Raw genomic sequence first — 21,287 nt, 5'->3', positions numbered from 1 at the left:
GATATCAGATTGAAGGTAGAGCCAGAAATGATGAATACTATTCAATTTAAAATATAGTAAACTGAAATAAAAATCTTAGTCTAGAACAGAATATTTTGTATTAACACATTTGTATTCCAACTGCAAGCTGAGATGTAGGTGGAAAAATTTCCACATTATTCATGCACGTATGCATGCACGCACACATGTTGATCTGGGCTGTTGCAGTGCAATGAACTACAGTGGTACCCCGGGATACGAATTGATCGCGTTACGAAATTTCCGGGATACGAAAAAAATAGATAGGAAAAAACTGTTCCGGGTTACGATATTTTTTTCGGGTTACGAAAAAAATATCTGCGCGAAATTCAAATGCGAAGCGCGGCTAGCGGCTTTCCAGCCGCTAGCCGCGCTTCGGAAAAGCCTTTTTCGGGTTGCGAAATGTATCGGGTTACGAACGCCGCGGCGGAACGAATTAATTTCGTAACCCGAGGCACCACTGTATATTAAATGGACTAAACATAGGATATGAACTTGTAATTCTTCTAAGGAGAGCAACTTTGACAAATGCTTGTGTTCAGAGGAGCAGACCATCAAATGAATTGACTGCTTAGTTGTTTCTGTTTTGTCAAATTTCTCTTTTGCAATCAGTCATGAAATTAACCTGCTTTGAAAACAAGTCTGTCACTACCCAAATCATTGTCTTTTGTGACTTTCGGGTAGATCAGCAATGAAGTCCATACTGATTTCAGCCAAAAGGGTGGAAAATTGTGGGGATGGATTGTAACAGTCCATGGGGTTTTCCTCCCGCCCATTTGGTCACCACACACACTGGACAGCTTGTGATATACTCCTCTATACCTTGTCTCAACCTGGTCCACCAGAACTGGTATCTGACTAAATGCAATCCTTTGACATAACCAAAAGTCTTAGCATCATGTCACTGACTGAGAATTTAACTTCTTAACGCCTTGGGTGCATAAACTTTGTCCCCCTTGCAAAGGATGTCATCACACACAACTATTCCCAGTTCCTAAGCATCTCCTTCCACCATGTCAATCATGCTCTTCTGCAAACTTGGCTTCAAGGAGTTTTTCTGGTTTTGTGCTTTTGATTGGCTTTGTGTAACTACTGCCAACCCCAACTGCCATGGTGTGAATATGGTGTCAACCATCTCTTTCCTTTGACTGCTGTGGTAATTTAGACAAAGTGTCTGCTAAGAAATCTCCTCTCACAGATCTTTTAGTTGGAAGTTCAACTTGTAAAAGAACTCTGTCCATCAGATTTGCTTTGGACCCAATTTCCTGGGACTTTTCAGTGCCAAAGCAACGAGATGAACAAGCAGTTAGGTAGCAATCAGCCCGGAAGAAATGGTGGTGAGAAGGAGATTGAGATTGATCATGGAGGTGAATGGAAAGGAACTTCTCTTCTATGGTACCTGTCCTAGTACGAAGGTGAGTAGTGTATCACTGTCTGTTTCACTGTTAGGAAGTTCCTCCTAATGTTGAGGTGGAATCTCTTTTTCTGTAGCTTGCATACATTGTTCCAGGTCCTGTTCTCTGGAGCAGCAGAAAACAAGCTTGCTCCCTCCTCAATATGACATCCCTTCAAATATTTAAACAGGGTTATCATATCACCTCTTAACCTTCTTTTCTCCAGGCTAAACATCCCCAGCTTCCTAACTCGTTCTTCATAGGACATGGTTTCCAGACCCTTCACCATTTTAGTGCCCTCCTTTAGATACGCTCCAGTTTCTCAACATCCTTTTTGATTGTGGTGCCCTAGAAGAAGATCGAGAACAATCTCTACATGAAGGCAATCAATCAAGCCAGAATGGTGTCATCATCGATACAGACTGATGAGAGGACCGATGGAGCTGAAGTGGCAAGGTCAAAAGGGGTGGAGGAATTGAGGGGGCCAGTGTTCTGATAGGAGAGGAAAGTATTTGCAGAGGAACAAAAGTCAGTACCAGAGGTAGCAGGGATACCAGCGTTTAAGGTTGAGTCATCGTTATCGATACTGTTGTTGCAACAGTAGTTGGTAGGTGTCTTTGGGTGTTTATACTTCTTATTTTCCTTTGTCTTGTGGCGATCTACATGTGAATCAGAGGCAGACCCTTGAAGAGGCAGACCATTTCTTTGGTTTGGAACACTGGGACTTCTTAGGAGGAGACTGGGAGACCAAGGGTACCTCTTGGGCAGACATAGAGTTGGGCAGTGGAGCATCTGTCAGAGTCAAAATGGTTTCCATATTGAGCCCGGGATTGATCGGTAATAGAGTAGTGGGCTTGGTGCCAGTCAGTACTGAGGTAACAATCAGCGTGATTTTTGGTATTTTCAGTAGTGTTTGAAATCAAAACTGATGACAAAACTGATGATTCTTAGCATGTGGTCTGCAACTGAAAGGGACTTTTCCCAGCAATTAATCTTCAGTCTCTGGGCCTGATTTCTTAAGGCCTGAGTGGTGAATGCTTTACAGATGGTACAACATTCCACGACATGCCCATTTCCGAGAAACTTTTCTCTCACAGGTAGAACAAAGTTTGAAAAGAGAAGTAGAGGCCACAGGATAGAGGAGGGGGCACAATGAAAGATTTTATATTTTTAATAAGAATAGTTGAAAAAAAGACAAGGAAAGAAGTGAATGACAGAAACAGAAAAAATAGAGGAAAATGGGGGGGCTACTCAGCAGATAAGTTTCTGTAAGTGAAGTGTCTCTAATGGTGGACAAAAGAGAACTGAGGAGAGGCTTGGGCATGCTCAGTGCACAGGAACGGGTGGCGTCTTCCCGCTAATCTACTCAACTTTGGACTTTCCAAATGGAGTCTCTGCGCAGTCACAAAACCCTAATGTGTGAAGCATAGAGACCATGAAGAAGAAACCAGTTCTGTGAATCACAGAGACCACAAAAACCTATATTTTAACTGAAATGGAAAAGTCTAGTCTTCCCTTTTCTGAAATCTAACCGCATAAGTTAGATGTTCAGAAGCAATTTGTTCATGCTCAACCTGTGGCCTACTAAAACCCTTAAATTCCTTTCATAAGCCAGGTGTCACCTATCCTATATCTGTGTGCTTCATTTTTTTTTCTAAGAGTAGAACTGTATATTTATTTCTATTGAAATTCTTTTTTTCTTTTTAGTGTTTTCCCAGTTCTCCAATCTGTTATGGTCATTTTGAATTCTGATCCTGTCTGCTCAGTTATTAGCTACCTCTCCTATTCCATCATTGTAGTCATGTATAGAGATGCGGAACAGCAATGGCCCCAGGATAGAACCCTGTGGCACCGCACTTGAGATTACCTCTGGCAGTTCTTTCAGTACTCTTTGATGAAGTTCATCTAGCCCTGTACATTTGAATTTATTTAAAGTAGCCAGGTATTCCTACACTACCTCTTTACCTATTCTATGCTGCATTTCCCTTTCTGCATCATCTGCTCCATTTCGCCCAGGCTGAACACTGTTTTCCTTTTGTGAGAAGACTAAGGTAAAAAGGTGTTGAACTGCAATTAGGAACAAAATAGCTTTAAGATCTAGTTAGCAATGCAGTAACAATGAAATAATATCAGGTAGACTCTCCAAAATCTAGTACATCAAAGGACCAGCCAGATCACCTTTGGAATCATTAAGCTAGAAAGTCTTGTATTTCTGGTAGAATATGGTTTCATATTCTGTGGCAAGGTAGTTCTCAAATTTAGGCACACAAATTTAGCAATGCCATTTCTCTACTAAATTTCTAACACAGCATTATATCAGCAGAAGATTACCTGTTTGTAACTATCAGGTTGTCTCACAACATCTACTTCTGTGACTGAAAAATGACCAATGATGGCATTAACATGAGAGCCAAAAGTGTATAAATGTACCTGGAACAGAAATATATGGGTTACAAATATTGTATATACTCATGTATATGTCTAGAAATCTTAAGTCAAAAAAAATTGACCCACAATTTGGTGGTACTGTTCCTTAACTCTTATAAAACAAACAAACAAGTGGTCCTCTTCTCTGAGTAGAGTGGCAAAAGGAGAGAGCTTAATCCATACCAGGAGAACCTAAAAAAAGGTATCAACCCCCTCTACTCTTAGAATCATAGAATCATAGAGTTGGAAGAGACCACTAGGGCCATCCAGTCCAACCCCCTGCCATGCAGGAAATCCAAATCAAAGCATCCCCAACAGATGGCCATCCAGCCTCTGTTTAAAGACCTCCAAGGAGGGAGATTCCATTACATTCCGAGGGAGTTTATTCCACTGTTGGACAGCCCTTACTGTCAGGAAGTTCTTCCTAATGTTGAGGTGGAATCTCTTTTGCTGTAGCTTGCATCCATTGTTCCGGGTCCTAGTCTCTGGAGCAGCAGAAAACAAGCTTGCTCCCTCCTCAATATGACATCCAAATATTTAAACAGGGCTATCATATCACCTCTTAACCTTCTCTTCTCCAGGCTAAACATCCCCAGGTCTCCAAGTCGTTCCTGGTAGGGCATGGCTTCCAGACCCTTCACCATTTCAGTCGCTCTCCTTTGGACATGCTCCAGTTTCTCCACATCCTTTTTAAATTGTGGTGCCCAGAACTGGACGCAATATTCCAGGTGGGGCCTGACCAGAGCAAAATATAGTGGCACTATTACTTCCCTTGATCTAGACACTATACTTTTATTGATGCAGCCTAAAATTGCATTGGCCTTTTTAGCTGCTGCTTTGCACTGTTGCCTCTGCCTTGAAATATAAATTTCTGAATAGTTGATAAAATATAGATAACTGTCATCTCAATTACTGGACATCTTTGTCAGAAGATCAATGACCCCTAATTGTGGGAAATCAGAAGACCATAGTCAGCGAAATTTATAATTAAGGGATGTACAATCAACAACAACTCGATCTGTCAGCTGAATCTTTTTGCTAATATCTCAATATATCATAGATTTGTGACCCTCTAGAATTCAAAGTCTAGATGCTCTTCAACTGCAACTCCCATCAGTCCTAGCTAGCACATAAGAAGTCACACGACTTGCAGTCCAACAACGTCTAAAGGGCCTACAATTTGCCCATCCCATTCAAATCAGTTGTATTTTAACTCTGTTTAAAATTAGAGAAAATGAGAATGTGTAGAAGTATAAAATTTAAAACCCTGACAATTACCTCATGCAGGAGCTTACACTGTTCTTGTTGTTCAGTATGGCAATTTCGCCATTGGAATTCCAGTCGACCATTTAACCACTGCAAGTATCGAATATCTCTGTGGTCTTTCACATCAGTTGCTGGATCTAGGTTTCTCTCAACCTGCTGGCTTTTCAGAGGAGTATCACACTAATATTAGGAGACAAGAAAAAAATCTTTTAAAATGCATTTTCCTTTAAGACATGTATCTTCAGAACAAATGACACCACGTGTGTGTGTGTGTGTGTGTGTGTGTGTGTGTGTGTGTACAAGCATCTTGTTACACTTGTACAATCATACCCTTTGGGCATTTGAAACCCTTTTCTAATTTAAAGATATCCAAATAGCATTGTTTCCTTCATATTTAACTGAATTAGCATTCTGGATTTCTGTTGAAGAACTAGATGTTTCACATGAGAAAAGAAATATGAGATGTTTCTGCATTGCTGCAAGTATAATTTCAATGTTCACTTGAGCAAGTTACTTACTAAGACATTATGTTGTAACTGAACTGCCACCTGCTGGAAAAATGCTACCTTCACACCAATGCACCATGGAGCAAAGTATGCAATCCAGCAAACATAAATTCTCTTTACAGACATATTAATTTCCTCTTCAGACGTTACTGTGGTTTTAATGTATCTCTGAATAGGCATTCCTACTGGAAAAACTCAAGCTGAAACCAATGTCAGAAAGGAGCAGTATCAAGGCCCCCCGGGATAAGGATAAGCCTCCCCTGAAAAGATCAGGCAGAATTGCACCACCAAGACTACTGTGTAATTTAGTTCTATCAGTAATTATCAGAAGTATATTGAATGATCAAGAAAACACATAAACAAAATTTAGAATGGCTATTATTGTAGTTAAACCCTCTGATTGAAGGATACCTGAATGACAGTGGATGGGAGAATCTGGCTTCCAGCTGAACATGGTGTTAAGTGCTATGATAGCTGTTGTGATGGCCTGACTGGTGAATCCATATCACAGTATGAGGTAGAAAGTCTTGCTTTCAACAGCCCAAGACAGTATTTATTTTCTCTTTAAAAGTTGTTTCACTGTGCTATAGGTAGACTTATCTCCTAGAGCACCTTGCGATTAAGGATATGAAAGAAGTTGTAGCATGAGCTTTTGTAGATTCACTCTACATCCTCAGATGCACAGAATGAAATGATGCCCAGAAAGGACCTCTATAGACTGTATGAATATCCACAGAAATGCAAAACTTGTGAGGATAGTGATGAAGTGACAAATTCATTTTAACTATGGTTGTCTGGGGACAAAGGCATGAGGAAAGATGTTGTCCAAGGCCAGGATGGATGGATGACCACATGAATAATGGATGGAATTTTGGAATTTACACAGTCATCCACCTTGGCCTTAGGCAGCATCTTTACTCCTGCCTTTGTCCTTCAACAACCATAGTTAAAATTGAACTTGTCACTTCATCACCCTACCCACAAGTTTTGCATTTCTATGGGTATTCATACAGACTATAGAGGTCATTCCTGTGCATCAATTCACATCATTCATCTGAGGAAGGAGACCAAGTATACAAAAGCTCAGGCTACAACTTCTTTCATACAGTTAGTCTCAAGGTGCTGCAAGATCCTTTTGCATACTAATATTAACACGACTATGTCTCTGAATTTTACCTCCTAAAGCAGGTGTTCCCAACCTGAGGTGTCTGTAAGCCCTGGAAGGTGCGAGATGGAATTTCAGGGGGTGAGACAAAGAGGGGTTTGTATTCCTGAATGTCGAGTCAGTAGTCATCATTGAATTCTTAGAATCTTAATTGCTCAGTTTAAATTTGCACTTCATGTACTGCGTTAAAAGCTTTTTATAAAGTTCAGTTTGAACACTCAAAGTATGTGGTTCAATTTGTGGTTCAAAATTTATTTAAATGTGATATTATTTTTATAGTGAGTGCAAACATTAATCAAACATTTACTAGGAGTGTGGGGCATAGAAAAGGTTGTGAACCACTGCCCTAAAGTAAGATAATGGTGAAGGGAAGTTTGCAGAAGTTGGTTTTAGTTTGTGTGCTAGACAAAAATCTGAAGAAAAAGGGTGTTGTGGCCCTATAAGCACTATTTATGTCGCCTTGGCAAAAAAATGCACGCCTGACGGCCAGGGCTTGGCACTGCCTTTGCTGCTGCTCTACTCCATTTTATTAACAGGGACTTGATCATTCACATTTTTTGGTCTGTGCAGGGTCCTGGAGCCAAACACCTGTGGATACCAAGGGCCTACTATAAGTTCTTTGCCATCATTTTCCTTTGCTTTGTCTTTCACATTATTTGTCTTTGTCACATACCCCTAAGTTTTGCCTTTGACTTATCCACAGGTCATATCAAAATCCTTAATTTTAGCTCCCAAATCTGCCCTCAATTTAATTTAATAAGTCTATGTGGTAGTTATTCCTCAATCATCCTTGATGACGTGAAAGGATGAAGGGTACAGGTAGAACATGAATTCATATATCTTCTCCATGTTTAGGCTGTTTAATCACTTAAACTGGTATGATATCAAGTATCCCCTAAACTAGCTATTGCTAATTGAGGAGTTTTCTCACTGACTCTGTCACCTACACCAAACTGAACAAGAAAAAAATCAGCAAACACATTCAACCACCCCTCATCCCCAACATCTAGCTGCTAGCAAAAAGGATAATTGAGAAATATTTAAATACTGTAAAACTTACCATGCAGACAACTATTTCATCCCAAAGTTTAAGTCTATTTAGTGTCAGTGACTGTTTCACTAAGCTCACTCTGCAGAGAAGCCAGGAAAAAACCAACAGCAGTTCTTTGCTCCCCAGTGAACCATCAGAAGGAAGCTGATAAAATGTCAGTCTTCTGTAGCCATGGGTGAAAACTACACATTTGACAAATCTGACCTGGGTGCCTAAATAGGAAGTAAGGCAGACATACGGTAGTTACTTTCCAAAGTTCAAACGCTGTGTCCAATATAACAAAACACCAAATGCACATTTGTGGACCACAAAAGAAGAGCAAGATAGCTTTCTCCTCTGACCACCTACATCTGGTTTACCAGAAAAACATAAAATTGTGAAATGTTAGTCTAGGAAATATGATAAAATTCTAAATCTTAAAGCAGGATGATCAACTTCTCAGACCTAGGGAAATGAAATACTGAGGCACATATCAACTTATGGCCAATTCTGCCTAGTTAATTCTATCCTACCTAGTTAAAAATTAAACGTTGGTCTCCTTTTTGTTTGCTAATCCAATTTTGATGTTAAAACAGGGACATGGGGTCCGTACCCCTCATTCCGTTAGATACAATGAATGGTGTGTGCCGCTGTGCCACTGCTCCCAAGCCCCATTATAATGGTGGCACTTAGTCTGGAACCCCCTTCCTAAAATCCTGGCTACGTCCCTGGATAAAAGGAACATTGGCTTTATCCATGAGCCATTCTGATGTGGGTTGCTCCTCCTCACTGCTCCAGTAGGCAGGAAGTACACTTTGAGAGCTACCAGCAGGGGCAGCAACCCCCAAAAGCCCTCAGTCCATGATACAGCTGAATATAACAAGAATAAAACATACACCCTTCCAATGATAAGAAGTAATTAGAGAATGCAAAGGTAAAGGTTTCCCCTTTGACAAGATTGTCTAGTCATATCCAGCTGCAGGGGGTGGTGTTAATTTCCGTTACTAAGCCAAAGATCAAGTGTTGTCAAAGACAACTCCATGGTCATGTGACCTGCATGACTGCACAGTACACTGTTACCTTCCCATCAAAGTGGTACCTATTTATCTACTTGCACTTTTGCATGCTTTCAAACTGCTAGGTTGGCAGAAACTGGGACTAGTGACAAGAGCTCACTCTGTGCCATGGCACTTGGGCCTCAAATTGCTGACCTGCTGTTGTTGCAGTTGACAGAGTCAGAGTCTTAACCACTGAGCCACTGCGTCCCTCTACTTTATGCAAGTAGAGAAACACAGAAAAAAAATAATGACCTAAACTGCATCTAATTGTAAAAACTGGTCAGGTACACTAATTTCTCTCATCTCCTCCGTGAGTTTATTTCTCCTCTATTCAGGGTGAGACAGATGTCTTTTTCCAGGGTGGGACTCTATTAGGGAGATAGGTATGGGTTTACACTTTACAGGAACTAAGCAAGGCATTGGAGGACAGAGAGTCATGGAGATGTCTCATCCACTTGAGGGCAGTTAACAACAACAAAAGTTGAGGCTTGTGTTCCAACTTCAAGATCCTGCCCCTCAGATAATTCCTCTTCTTCCATCTGATAGTAAGGGTGACAATGAAATGTTGTCACTGTCCTCATCTGAGGAATGTGCCCTCGCCCTTGGCCTTTTTACTTTTCATTTCCTGAAGCAAGGTGTTTTTGTCAGCAGGTCTTTAACCCCCTCCTTCTTCCCCGTCTTTCTGTGACCACTGTGGCCACTATTTCATGACTGGCCACAATTTTCACCCTTATGGAAATGGTGGCTAGTCCAAAATAGTGTAGTCAGAATTTCCCCAGATGGGTGTGTGTGTGAGACTGAATCCCTACTCTCCAAGGATGATAGGCAAGGGATAGTAATTATTCCCTACTCATATTTGGCCTCTTTTGCCCCATGTCTTGCTGGCTGCAGTGGCGCAGCACATATTCTCTGACTGGTGGGGCTGTTTTGGCCATTTGGCAGCAAGCTACTTGTGCTGCTGTGCCCACTGTTCTTGCACCAATACCACTTTAAGTAAAATGTTGGAGTGTAATCCAACTCCAGGCCTTGCCTGAAAAGAAGAAGGGCCCTCCCTCTATCCACCATCATCCAGAGGGAGAGATGGACAGGCCAACTCCAGGCCTTGCCTGAAAAAGAAGAAGGGCCCTCGCTCGCTGTGGTCCAGGCATCAGAGGGAGAGAGGATCTGCTGGACTTTTCCCCTTCCCCACTGCCATTCCCTTCTCCTTTTGTGTCTTGTCTCTTTAGATTGTAAGCCTGAGGGCAGGGAAATATCTAATTTTAAAAAAATGTAAGCTGCTCTGATAGCCTTTTAGCTGAAGAGCAGGATATAAAAATAAATAAATAAATAAATAATTGTTGACCAGCCGAGATGGGAGGCGGATTGATTTGTCTACTCACCTCCTGCCAGTCCTGATCCCTTGCTATATCACTGGACCTTTCCTGGTTCTGGAACTTCTGGTGCTGCCTTGCATGGTCTTGGTTAGAGGGGTCTCCCTCCTCCAGCCACTTCACATTTTTCTTAGATTTTAAAAAACAGCCACAAGGGACTCGGTAACCCCAAGCCCAGAGGAGGACATAGGTGAGCATGATTCCCCTAACAGCCCCGGGCTTTCTGTCAAAGATGTTCTGCCATTCCAATCAAACACTAGAGTAGTTCCTCCTGAAGATACAGGAAAAGGAAAGAATAAGAACAAAAGATTTCCTTTAAAAGGTACAAAGGTTGAAAAAAGAGTCTAGAAGAAAAGAGAGTGAAAACTAGAGCTCGATCTGAGCCTACTTGGAGCAGAGGCAGGAACTAGTCTGGAGACCTTTGGGGGTTGCTTCCCCTGCAGAAGCTCTCAAAGTCTACTCCCTGCCTACTTGAGCAATGAGGAGCAACTCACATATGATGTCTAGATGGAGACATGTCCTTTGGCAGAATATCCACCCCATGGCTTCTCACCCTTGTACAGTGGGCCTGGCATATCTGTGTCCAGGACCCCATGTGAATATGAAAAAATATGTTGTGTTTAAGTCCCACATTATTAAATGGCAGCACCGTGAACACAGACACACCAGCACGTCTTCATTCATGTCACCATTTAATAACACAGGATCATAAATTTGTAGTTGGAATTTGTGTATATTGTATTACTATGTTTTGAGTATTTTGAAACGGCCCTCGGGCTATTAAATAAACTTGTTTATGTTATGTGTATATGGGGGCCCCATATACTGTATACTGTATACAGTTTAGGTCCTGGGCACCTAAAAAAGAGCTAGAGCTAGGGTCATATCAGTCTGTCACTGTCTGCATTTCTCCTGTGTTAAAGCCCATTTGATGACAAGCTAGAATGTCCCAACTGACATCCAAGGAGACAGTGTATTTTATAATGAGAGAAAATGCTGCCATTTGATTAACTGTAATTTTTATTGTGGATTAACATGGTTTTATTGTTTTATTTCCTTTCTCACATGAACTGCCTCAGAAATATGAAATAAGCAAATAAAAATACTGTAACAGTATTTGTGTGTGTGTCTATCAATAAACCACTGTGGTATAGTGGTTTGAACACTGAACTGTGGTTCTGGAGATCACGGTTCAAATCCTCACTTGGCTATGGAAACCCACAAGGTGAATTTGGGCAAGTCACATTCTTTCAGCCTCAGAGGAAGGCAATGGCAAATCTCCTTTGAATCTTGCCAAGAAAACCCTGTCTCAGGATTGCCTTAGGGTTACCATAAGTCAGAAAAGGCTAGAAGGGACACGAAGTAGTATTAAGTACCTACTTCTCATCAAACTAAAAGTGGCAGGTAGCCCTGTCACTTTTTTGGGGGGTACACTTTAAGTCCCACCTCCTTGGTTTTGGGGTTCCCTCTGAAGGACTTTTGGGGTTCCACTCCTGCTCTCCCCTAGGTTCTGAGGTTTCTGTGTTTACCCTGGGAACCTCCCACAAGTCTGTTAAACCCCTTCCTGAATCCCAGCCCCTCCGCCATTTTTTGCACGTATTTTTAGAGTAATAAAATTTTATATGTATCTCACAGCTCTGAAGACAAAATAATAAGGCATTCCACTCCCTCTTCCCAGGGATGGGGCAGAATGGTGCAGTTTTGAATACCATAGATTGTCTGTGTTTCCTCATTTCCAAATGGCCACTCTATGGGGAGGGAGAGAAGAGAGGGCCCTAAAGAGCCTAGGGAAAATGCAACATATGGGTGAGAGCAAAGGCCCTAGGCCGGCTCATACACCTAACACTGCAGAGGAACATGCTCCTAACTCACACATTCATTCTTTCATTCATTGGGGTGGAGGAGGTTAGGCCAATCAGTGTTGTTCAATACTAGCTCTGCTCTGGAAAACACACTCGTAGGGGAGGAGAAAAATTATCCTGCCTCTTATTATCCTTCCCACACTTCAGAGTTGTGAAGCTCAGATTCAAGCATTCTGCTAAAGAGTGAAAGATCTGCTCCCTCTGCTGAGTTCTGCCAGCATGGATACGATACCTTTCCTTTTCTCTCTTGGGGGTGCTTAGACCAGGTCAGAGAGGTATAATATCCCATGCCCAAAAGCCAGATTTTGCACAACAAAAATGGCTGCCTTCTTGGGGGATAAGGAGTTCAGGAATGGGCCCAACAGATTTGTGGGAGATTCCTAGGTAACCCCCAGTATCCTCAGAATCTAGGGGAGACCAGGAGTGGGACCTCCAAAAGAGACTCCTTCAAAATATGTGCAAAAGATGGCCACCCTCTTGGGGAGATTTGGGGTTCAGGATGGGGTTCTACAGACTTGTGGGAAGTTTTCAGGGAACCCCTAGAATCCTCAGAATCTAGGGGAGACCAGGTTCCCAAAAATTCCCTCAAAGGGAACTCCAAAATCAGGGAAGTGGACTAAAAGTATATACTCCCCCCAAAGGGGTGGGGTCACCTGTCACTTTGCATTTGACAAGAAGTAGTGACTTAATACTATTCACAACAACAACAAATAATATTGCTCCACAAATTATGTATGCTCTAAGATTAGTAGCAATATGCAACCTATGTCAGAAGGCTCCATCCGTCCTCCACCTTGGATCTGCTTCAGCAAAGTGTACAGTAGTTTCCAAAAAGTGACACTCTGTTTAGAAAAATGACAACACTCAGAATATGTTAAATTATAACTTTGATATGTACCTCACCCCCCCCCCCAAAAAAAACCCTGTTAAGTGCTATACAGTGGTTAGTTCAGTTCCCTTTTTAGCAACTCTGCAGAAGTAAGAAAGAATACTTTCAAAATGCAACACCTTATTAAAAATCAGGATGCAGAGTCTGACTTCCCTCAGACTCTTAAAACTAACTACATGGCATAGAACACAGATAATAGGATGGAGATTCAGCAACTCTTGTTTAGAAAGTTAGGAACTTTCTTCAAGTAGTGTGGTTGTAATATTTGCCCATGATGAATAGGAATGACTTTGGGAATTGTGGAGTTTCAGCTTCACTGTATTTCTTCAGAAAAAAGTTCTATTGAGTTCAGTGGGGCTTACTTCTTGGAGGTACTTAGAACTGTATCTTATAGAAAGCTACCCACATCTTTGATGGCGCCAGAGCAGGGGTGGGTAAAATGTGACTCATAGGCCGCATGTGGCTTCCAAGAACTGTTTTGTGGCTCCCAAGCTTGCCTAGCCCCCCCCCCCCCTTATTTATTTATTGCTCCAAAATCCCCTCTAGGGAGTGTTGGGAAATTTTAATCACCTTCTGCCCCGACTCAGCCATTTTAAGCCCAGAAAAGGTGCATTTTAAAGCTGCAAGTAAATTTGAAGTGACTTCTTTCGCTTCCTCTTTTGAAAAAATACTTCTCCTGAGCTTAAAAACATAGCGAAAAAGACCCTACAATCCCTAGAGTGCAGCCAGTGGAGGGGACATGCAAATATTTGGAGAGACTTAACACAACCAGAGGAGTAAGAACTGTCATACTTTGGCCACATCGTGAGAAGACATGACTCACCAGAAAAGACTATAATAGTAGGAAAGGTGGGAAGAAAGAGAAAAAGAGGATGATCACATACATGCTAGATAGATGGGCTCCATTAAGGAGGTCATGAGTAGGAATCTCCAAGAACTAAGGAAAGTAGTGGCGGACAGGGTTTTTTGAAGATGTCTCATCTACAGGGTTGCCATGAGTTGAGATCGACTTGAGGGTGGCTAGTCCAGGTGTGAAATAATCAAGGCCTGGACAAGCAAATGGGCAGTCTTAACACTCAAAAACCCATAGATCCTATGGATGTTTAAATGATGGAAATTGCATGCCTTATCAGTTGCCCTGAAAAAAGGGACACAGGGACAAAAATCATCCAGCAGGACTCCAAGGCTCATTGCATCCAAGCCAGGGGCCAGTGTGTAGCCTGAAAACACAGTGACAGGCATGGAAGTGGGGCTACTGGGTGGTCAGGCTAAAACAGCAGGATCTCCGTTTGATCCTTGTTCAGTTTAAGAGGCAAGTGGTCATCCACAGAAAACACAGACTTCCACAGAGTAGCATCAATTGAGTCAAAGGTCTGCAATATCTAAGAGTCATATGCCTAGATATGATATTGGAAACCTGCCTCTAACCACATTACCACAAACTACCCTCTTATACTGCTGCTATTCCACTTTTACTGTTCTGGATGCCTCCTGTTGCATTCTGGGCACTGTAGTTCAGTGAAGCCTCTCTGGCTGAGAATTCCAAATGCTCCTCCTTAAACTGCAAATCCCAGGATGCAACAGGAGGCAACCAGAGCAGTTAGAGTAGAATAGCAGTTTTGTAAGAGTGTAGTGTGGTAATCTCCTGAAACAAGACATTCAAAGCAAAGCATAAACAGTGAAATAAGAAATAACTCAGAAGGTAGGGGGGAAGGCATTGGGGAAAGCAAGCTGCTGATGCTGCCTTTTTAAGGAAGAACTGCTAAACTAAGAGAAGCTGCAGCAGTTTGCTTTTGCCCCAGCCTACTGGGAAGGGCAAGAATACCTGAATGCCTCTCTTCTGAGTTAACATTTTAGCTCAGTTTGCAGCCGTTTTTGCCCTCTGGGCCACATGATATGCCTTGGCCTTTATGTATGAGATGCTGCCTCTTCCCTCAGGCCTCCTTCTTCTCTCCTGGCCCCAGCCTGGCTTCAGGGCAGCAGAGGAAGAAGGAGAATCCTAGAGTTGGAAGAGACCACAAGAGCCACCCAGTCCAACCCCATTCTGCCATGCAGGAACTCCCAATCAAAGCATCCCCACTGACAGATGGCCATCCAGCCTCTGCTTGAAGACCTCCAAGGAAGGAGACTCCACTACACTCCAAGGGAGTTTGTTCCACTGTCGAACAGACCTTACTGTCAAGAAATTCCTCCTAATGTTGAGGTGGAATCTCTTTTCCTGCAGCTTGCATCCATTGCTCCGGGTCCCTGTCTCTGGAGCAGCAGAAAACAAGCTTGCTCCCTCTTCAATATGACATCCCTTCAAATATTTAAAGAGGGCTATCATATCACCTCTTAACCTTCTCTTCTCCAGGCTAAACATCCCCAGCTCCTAGAGTCATTCCTCATAGGGCATGGTTTCCAGACCCTTCACCATTTTAGTCGCCCTCCTCTGGACACATGGCTCCAGTTTCTCAACATCCTTTTTTAAATTGTGTTGCCCAGAAATAGACACAGTATTCTAGATGAGGCCTGACCAAGGCAGAATAGAGTGGCACTAAAGCTAAGGCCCTGCCAGGGCAGCCAAGGAAGCCCCACTCAGATGCAGAGGGAATAAGGGAGGAAGAGCCCTGCCAGGGCCAAGACTCTTGAAACCTTGCTATTCCACTTTTACTACTCTGGCTGCCTCCTGTTGCATTCTGGGATTCGCAGTTTAAGGAGGGAGCATTTAGAATCCTCAGCCAGAGCTCTTAGACCTCACTGAACTACAAGCCCCAGAATGCAACAGGAGGCAGATAGAGCGGTTAAAAGTGGAATAGCAAGGCTTTATGATGAGTGTAGTGCGATAATCTATTAACCCCCCCCCCCAAAAAAAAACAAAACTCTGGGCCACAATTGACTGGGCTGGAGGGGCCTTTCCCTTGGCAGGCCTGAGGCAGGGGAACAGGCGCCCTTTCTTTCCCAGGACACGTCCAGGAGGGCTTTCAACAAGCCCTCCATTTTGAGCAGGGCTAAGCAGCATGGGTTTAGGAGGGCCTTTAGCTTTTCCTTCGGCCACATCCTCCACCTGTCTCTCGAAAGGCCTTGGGCTGAAGCGCTTCCCGCTGCCTCCAGGCCCAGTAGGGCCTTAGAGAGGAGGGCAAGCCTTGGCATCCACCCACCGCTTCGGGCCGGTCGAACTTGGCCAGGCGGAAGAGCTCCGGAGAGAGGCCGCCGGCGGAGAGGCTCCGGCTCAGAGCCCCGATGGCGGCAGGGAGCCGCGGGGAGGAGGAGGAGGCCGCCATGGACGAGAGCATTGGCGCCCTTCTGTCCAAGGGAGGCGCGGCCCACTCTGCGCAGGGAAGGAGGAGGCGGAGCAGAGGCTTCCCCTCCCTTCCTGGCCCCAACAAGAGACAGAAAAAGCCTCAAAGGAAGTTCAGGCTGCACCCACACTGGAAAAATAACCCGGTTTGGCACCGCTTTAACTTGTTGTCTGGCTCAAGGCTATGGCATTCTGGGAGTTGGAGTTTGTTGTGGGCCCAGAGCGGAGCTTAAGGAAGGAAGGCCCCACAACAAACTACAACTCCCAGAATTCCATAGCCTTGAGCCAAAGTTAAAGCGGTGGCCCGAAACCCGGGGTTTAATGTTTTCTGTTTCTCCAGTGGTGGACGCATCATCACAGAGAAAAAGATTGGTATTTTTTTCCTTTTCGTTTCTTGTTTCTTGTGGGGCCTCCAAGTCCCGTTTCCAGACTTTAGGTTTGATGCCCAACCCTGAGCGCAAACCTATCAGTGGCAAGATCTCTTTCAGAAGGGTGAATAAAAATAAGCCCTTTTAGTCTGTGTAATCAGTGCCAAGAGATCTTCTCGCACCCTTTGAGACTCACTGAAGAAAGAAGTTGGGCAGCTGAGATTTTTCTACTAAGGGCCCAAACATGACAGGTCAAATAAGCTGCCTTCCAGTCACTTTGGAGGTATACGTTTTAAAACTATGCGTGTGTTCCTAAGGCAAGAACCATGCTGTCCAGTCCTAAGGTCAGGAGTGCTGCATTGGTGCAGCTTTCTGCCTTTAGACGCATGTTTGTCATTGAATAGCATACATCCCAAAGTACCAGTAGCAGCTTTTTACTTTGGCCTGTCTGTTCAGGCACCAAAGTCTACCTTCCTGCAGATACATATTATTATTATTATTTATTAAAGGATAGAGCCTGTTAGTCTGTAGAGAGCTCTTGCTGCACCTTTAAGTAGACTCAAAAGAAAGAACGTTGGCAGCATGAGCTTTCGTAGACTTCAGTACTGCTTCTTCGGCCCAAATGCATCTGAGGAAGTAGACTGAAGTATATGGAAAGCCTCTGCTGCCCAATTTGTCTTTGTCAGTTGAGTCCACAAAGGGTTTGCTCCCAAGATGCTCTGTTCAGAAGGGGTTTCCGCCATTTTGTCTTCCACTAAGGCCCTGATGAGAGTGTTGACGTTGCATATATTGTGTCCAGTTCAGGGCCCACCATTTGAAAAAGTATGTTGAGAACCGGGAGCCCGGTGTCCAAAGGAGGACGACTTAAAATGTGTGAGATGGGTTCTTGGGGGAACCATGTTCCCTATGAGGAATGACTACTCAGGGAGCGGGGGTGTTTGGGGGATGGTTGGGTAGCCTGGAGTAAGAGAAAGTTTAAGAGGCGATATGATGACAGCCCCTGTGTAAGATGTTGAAGGGATGTCCCATATGTGAGGGAGGGTAGCAAGCTCCTTTGTGTTTCTTTCTGCTGCTCCAGAGACTAGGCCCTGAACATTGGATCCGCAAGCTACAGGAAAGAAGACTTCCAGCTCAACATTAGGAGGACTTCCCTGACAGTAAGGGCCCTGTTCACAGTGGAACGAACTCCCCTTGGAGAGTGCGGTGCGGGGAGGTCCTCCTTCCCTTCCTTAGAGGTCGTTTTGAGCGATGCTGATGGTCCATCTGTCAGGATGGCTTTTGATTGAGATTTTCCTGCATGGCCGGGTGGTGTTGGCTGGAGTGGCCCCCTTACGGTCCTCCCGTTCCCAACTTATGATGTCTATTTGTAGCGAGAATCCAGGGATCCCCAGTGTTTTAGCAATAAGGAACCCTTTTTATCCTTATGAGGGTGCCTTGTCCCCAAGGTCATTTGTGACTTAAGGCGGCCCTAAGGCAAAATTATCATGGGGTTGGTCTCCCCTTTTCTTTCTGGGCAAGATTTGTGTGGGGGAAAAGCTAAGGTCCTTTTCCTTTTCCTTCCTCGACAATTAAGTAATCCGGCTTGGTCAGTATTTTGGTTGGGGGACTGCCCCCGTTGGCCGCCTCACGGGGTGGGGGTTTCTGTTCTTCTTTTTTCTTCCTTCGGGTTAAGACTTTTTTGAATCGTTTCTCTCAAGATGAGAGAGTGTGACTTGGGCCATGGGTTTCCAAGTGGGGTTTTTCCAAATAGGCCCCGACCTGGAGAAATCCAACCCTGGCCGGTGAGTCCATAGATCTTAGCATTGGCACCGTTACAAATGGGCCATAAAAGTTACGGACTGGGTTCCATACGAGGGTTAGGAAAGGGGCGGTCCACTTTAGTCAATTTAAGGTTCCTTATCTTTGGACGCCCCCTAACCCCTAGTATTGACCGGTCCGGTACAAATGCGGTGCCCTAATGAGACACGGGCCAAAACCGCCATGAGACTATGTCACAAAACCCCGCGGACTGGGGGGCCTTTAAAAAACTGGCGTTGCGGTTTTATGTAAGTGGGGCCTTGACGCGCAAGGGCGCCTAGGATGCCCTTTTTTTCTTTCCCTGCGGACCAGAAAGGAAAACGCTGTTGTGGAAGCTCCTATCCCCCCAACTTTTAACTGCTGCACCAGCGACGGCAGCAGGAGAAGGAGCCCAAGCGGCCCCCTTTCCCTTCCCTCCGCCCCGCCCCCCGCCACGCCCACCCAAAGGGGTGTCCTTGGGCTTTGAAGCCGCCAAGGAACCACCCCCTTTCCAGGCCACGCAGGGAAAAAGCGGGCGTTTGGCCAGCTTCCCCGCGGCCAGGGAAAGCGGTGGAAGGTATCGGGCCGCCTCGGAGGCCACCCCCCCGCTGCCAGTTTTTTTGGCAGCTGAGTGCCCACGAATCCCCCGTGGTGAAAGGGCGGTTTTACAGGCCGCCCCAAAACGGTGGGTCTGTAACGCGCCATAGTTTTTTCACGATATTTTGGCAAAAAAAAAAAGCCCGTCCCAATTTCACAATGAATATTAACTTTTGAGGGTGGGGGGATGTGTTCGGGTGTCCTCTGAGAAATGTAGCCACTGGGAAAGGTTTTTGTTAAATCAACTTTTTCAATGTCCTGGAGTTTACAATTGAGCTTTTCCCATTACCGGCTGTAAGAATGAATGGGCCCTTCAAACCAACATGGTGGGGTACAGAACCTTAAAACGAACCACTCCAGTGGTGAGCTTGGAGGGCTGCTCCTCCTCCTCCCTCCTTAGCACAAAAAATGAATCCTTCCAAGTGGCCCCGTCCAAATCTTTCCCCACTTTAGGGCAACCATCGGGTGGCCCCTGTCCATCTGGTGTTCTTGGGCAAGGTTGGGTCAGAGTGGCTTTTACCCTGTGCTTTCCCGCTGAGGACGGAGAGAGTGCGACTTTTTTCCCAAGTTTCACCCAGTAGGTTTTTGCAAATGGTGGGCCAAGCGCCAAGGAAATTCGAACACGCCCTTCCTCCAGATTGTTAGTTCCAACACTCCAAAGCTCAAAACCACTTAGCCAGGTTTTGGTCGTGCATCCCCCCTGGGAGGTTTCTGCTTGGATCCCGTGCAGGGGTTTGGGGTTAGATAAGAGAGGACTGCACTCTGCAAAGGGTTAACATGGCTTGAATTCCCAGCCAAACTCCCTTTTCCAGTTTGTAAGGACCGTCAGTTGGATGAAAGTCACTTTTTTTCCTCCTCCAGACTTTACTGCCTCCAGCCCATGTTTTATTAGCATTCAGTGTTGGATGCTAGAAAAGCCTCAAATGATTTGCAGGATGGAACGTTTAGTACATGTAGTCCACAGATTTCCCAGAGAGCCAAATCCTACTGAAAATTGATTGTGTAGGGTTCTGAATTTAGGCCATGCATAAATGTTTAACCGTGCAAAAGAGTAAAAACGGTGGGTGTGTTACATTAAAGGACCCCACGCACCGTTTGGGGGTCTTTCTCCTTTCCCCTGCCGATCGGGGCCCTCACTGCCACAAGTGGCACCCTCTGGAGGCCCCGATCCGCCGCCGCCGCTTTTGCGGCCCAAGGCCCGCTTTCACCCTCGGCCTGGAAAGGGGGAGTTTCTTTGGTGGCTTTCATGGCCCCAAAGTACACCCAACGGCGGTTTGGGGACCGCCGAGAAAGGGGGCCACTTGGCCCCCCTTTTCTCATTGTATGTTGCGTCGCTCGGGGCAGCCCGTGTAGAAGGCTGCGCCAGCAACCACGCAAATTTGGGTGGGAAAGCCAGCTCAGAAATGGAGGCTCCTTCTGGGGGACGCGCGTCTGAAAGAAGGCCCCAGGCGCCCTCCACTCCATTGCAAGGTGTCCACTTCCCCGTGCCTGCCGAGAAACCGTTTGTGGCGGTGCAGTGGGGACATCCCATGGCCGGCGCCCCGTGGTGCATAGAAGCCGCCAACCCATTTTGTATGGCTTCAGTCCATACGAGGGTTTAGGGGCGTCAGGAACCTAACAACGCCACGTATAGCAATTCTGTAAACTCGCCTGTTGTTACTCGAAAGAACTTTAAATATTAGAAGTCCAGTTGGTTTGGAGTTAAATGTAAAATGTTTCACGTCCTCTGCCTCTGTTTGGGAAAACCAGCAGACAATGTAGCACTATCAGCAGAACAGTAATCCTATTTTTTGCAGACCATCTCCCCTCCCAAACCTCTGAAGGCCCTCCATTAGCCAAAACCCAAAAACAATATACATGCAAATCACACTCTCTCTCATCACTCATCCCGGGCCTTTCCATGTCCCACACATTATATATAACCCAAGTCCTTTCCAGGCAACGCATTATCTGAAGAATGCCAGCCCCATATACCTGTTTGAAATGTTCAGGAAGAAAACTCTGTTTACACCCCACCACCCCCTCCTAGAACATAGCTAACAACATAGGCCCTAAAAAGGAAAAAAAACCCCAAAAAAAAACCCCACAAAAACTATATGGTGTGGATGCTTGGCCATGAAAGCCTTCACAATTGTCTTACTCACCATCTCCAAAGCCATGATTTTCTTACTAGATAGGCCAGGGGATAGTAAAAGAGCAGGAAGAGTTGAGGTAATTAATTAATGCTGTCTGCCACAAAAACATTTGTGAATGCCATGAATATGAAAAGCTCGTAAGTGAA

At 44.7% G+C, this 21,287-nt stretch overlaps 1 protein-coding gene across 2 annotated transcripts in view; it reads right to left on the bottom strand.

The window, feature by feature from the left end:
• Positions 1 to 16,302, bottom strand: part of TEDC1 (tubulin epsilon and delta complex 1) — a 28,066-nt gene extending 11,764 nt beyond the window's left edge. The window contains exons 1-5 of one of the 2 annotated variants that reach the window (XM_042464740.1): positions 16,126 to 16,302; positions 12,860 to 12,938; positions 7,837 to 8,039; positions 5,118 to 5,285; positions 3,744 to 3,842 (exon numbers count right to left, since the gene is read on the bottom strand). In XM_042464740.1, coding sequence (XP_042320674.1) covers positions 3,744 to 3,842; positions 5,118 to 5,285; positions 7,837 to 8,039; positions 12,860 to 12,938; positions 16,126 to 16,260 — 684 coding nt within the window. In that variant the 5' untranslated portion in view covers positions 16,261 to 16,302. Of the gene's footprint in view, positions 1 to 3,743; positions 3,843 to 5,117; positions 5,286 to 7,836; positions 8,040 to 12,859; positions 12,939 to 14,810; positions 15,035 to 16,125 lie in introns of those variants that run through there. The other variant, XM_042464741.1, reaches the window with a different exon arrangement.
• Positions 16,303 to 21,287: the final 4,985 nt, after the last annotated feature.

The sequence above is a fragment of the Sceloporus undulatus genome, chromosome 4, assembly GCF_019175285.1.
Source record: "Sceloporus undulatus isolate JIND9_A2432 ecotype Alabama chromosome 4, SceUnd_v1.1, whole genome shotgun sequence".
Classification (NCBI taxonomy): domain Eukaryota; kingdom Metazoa; phylum Chordata; class Lepidosauria; order Squamata; family Phrynosomatidae; genus Sceloporus; species Sceloporus undulatus.
The sequence above is the reverse complement of the archived record's forward strand: the minus strand, read 5'-3'. Positions and strand labels throughout refer to the sequence as shown.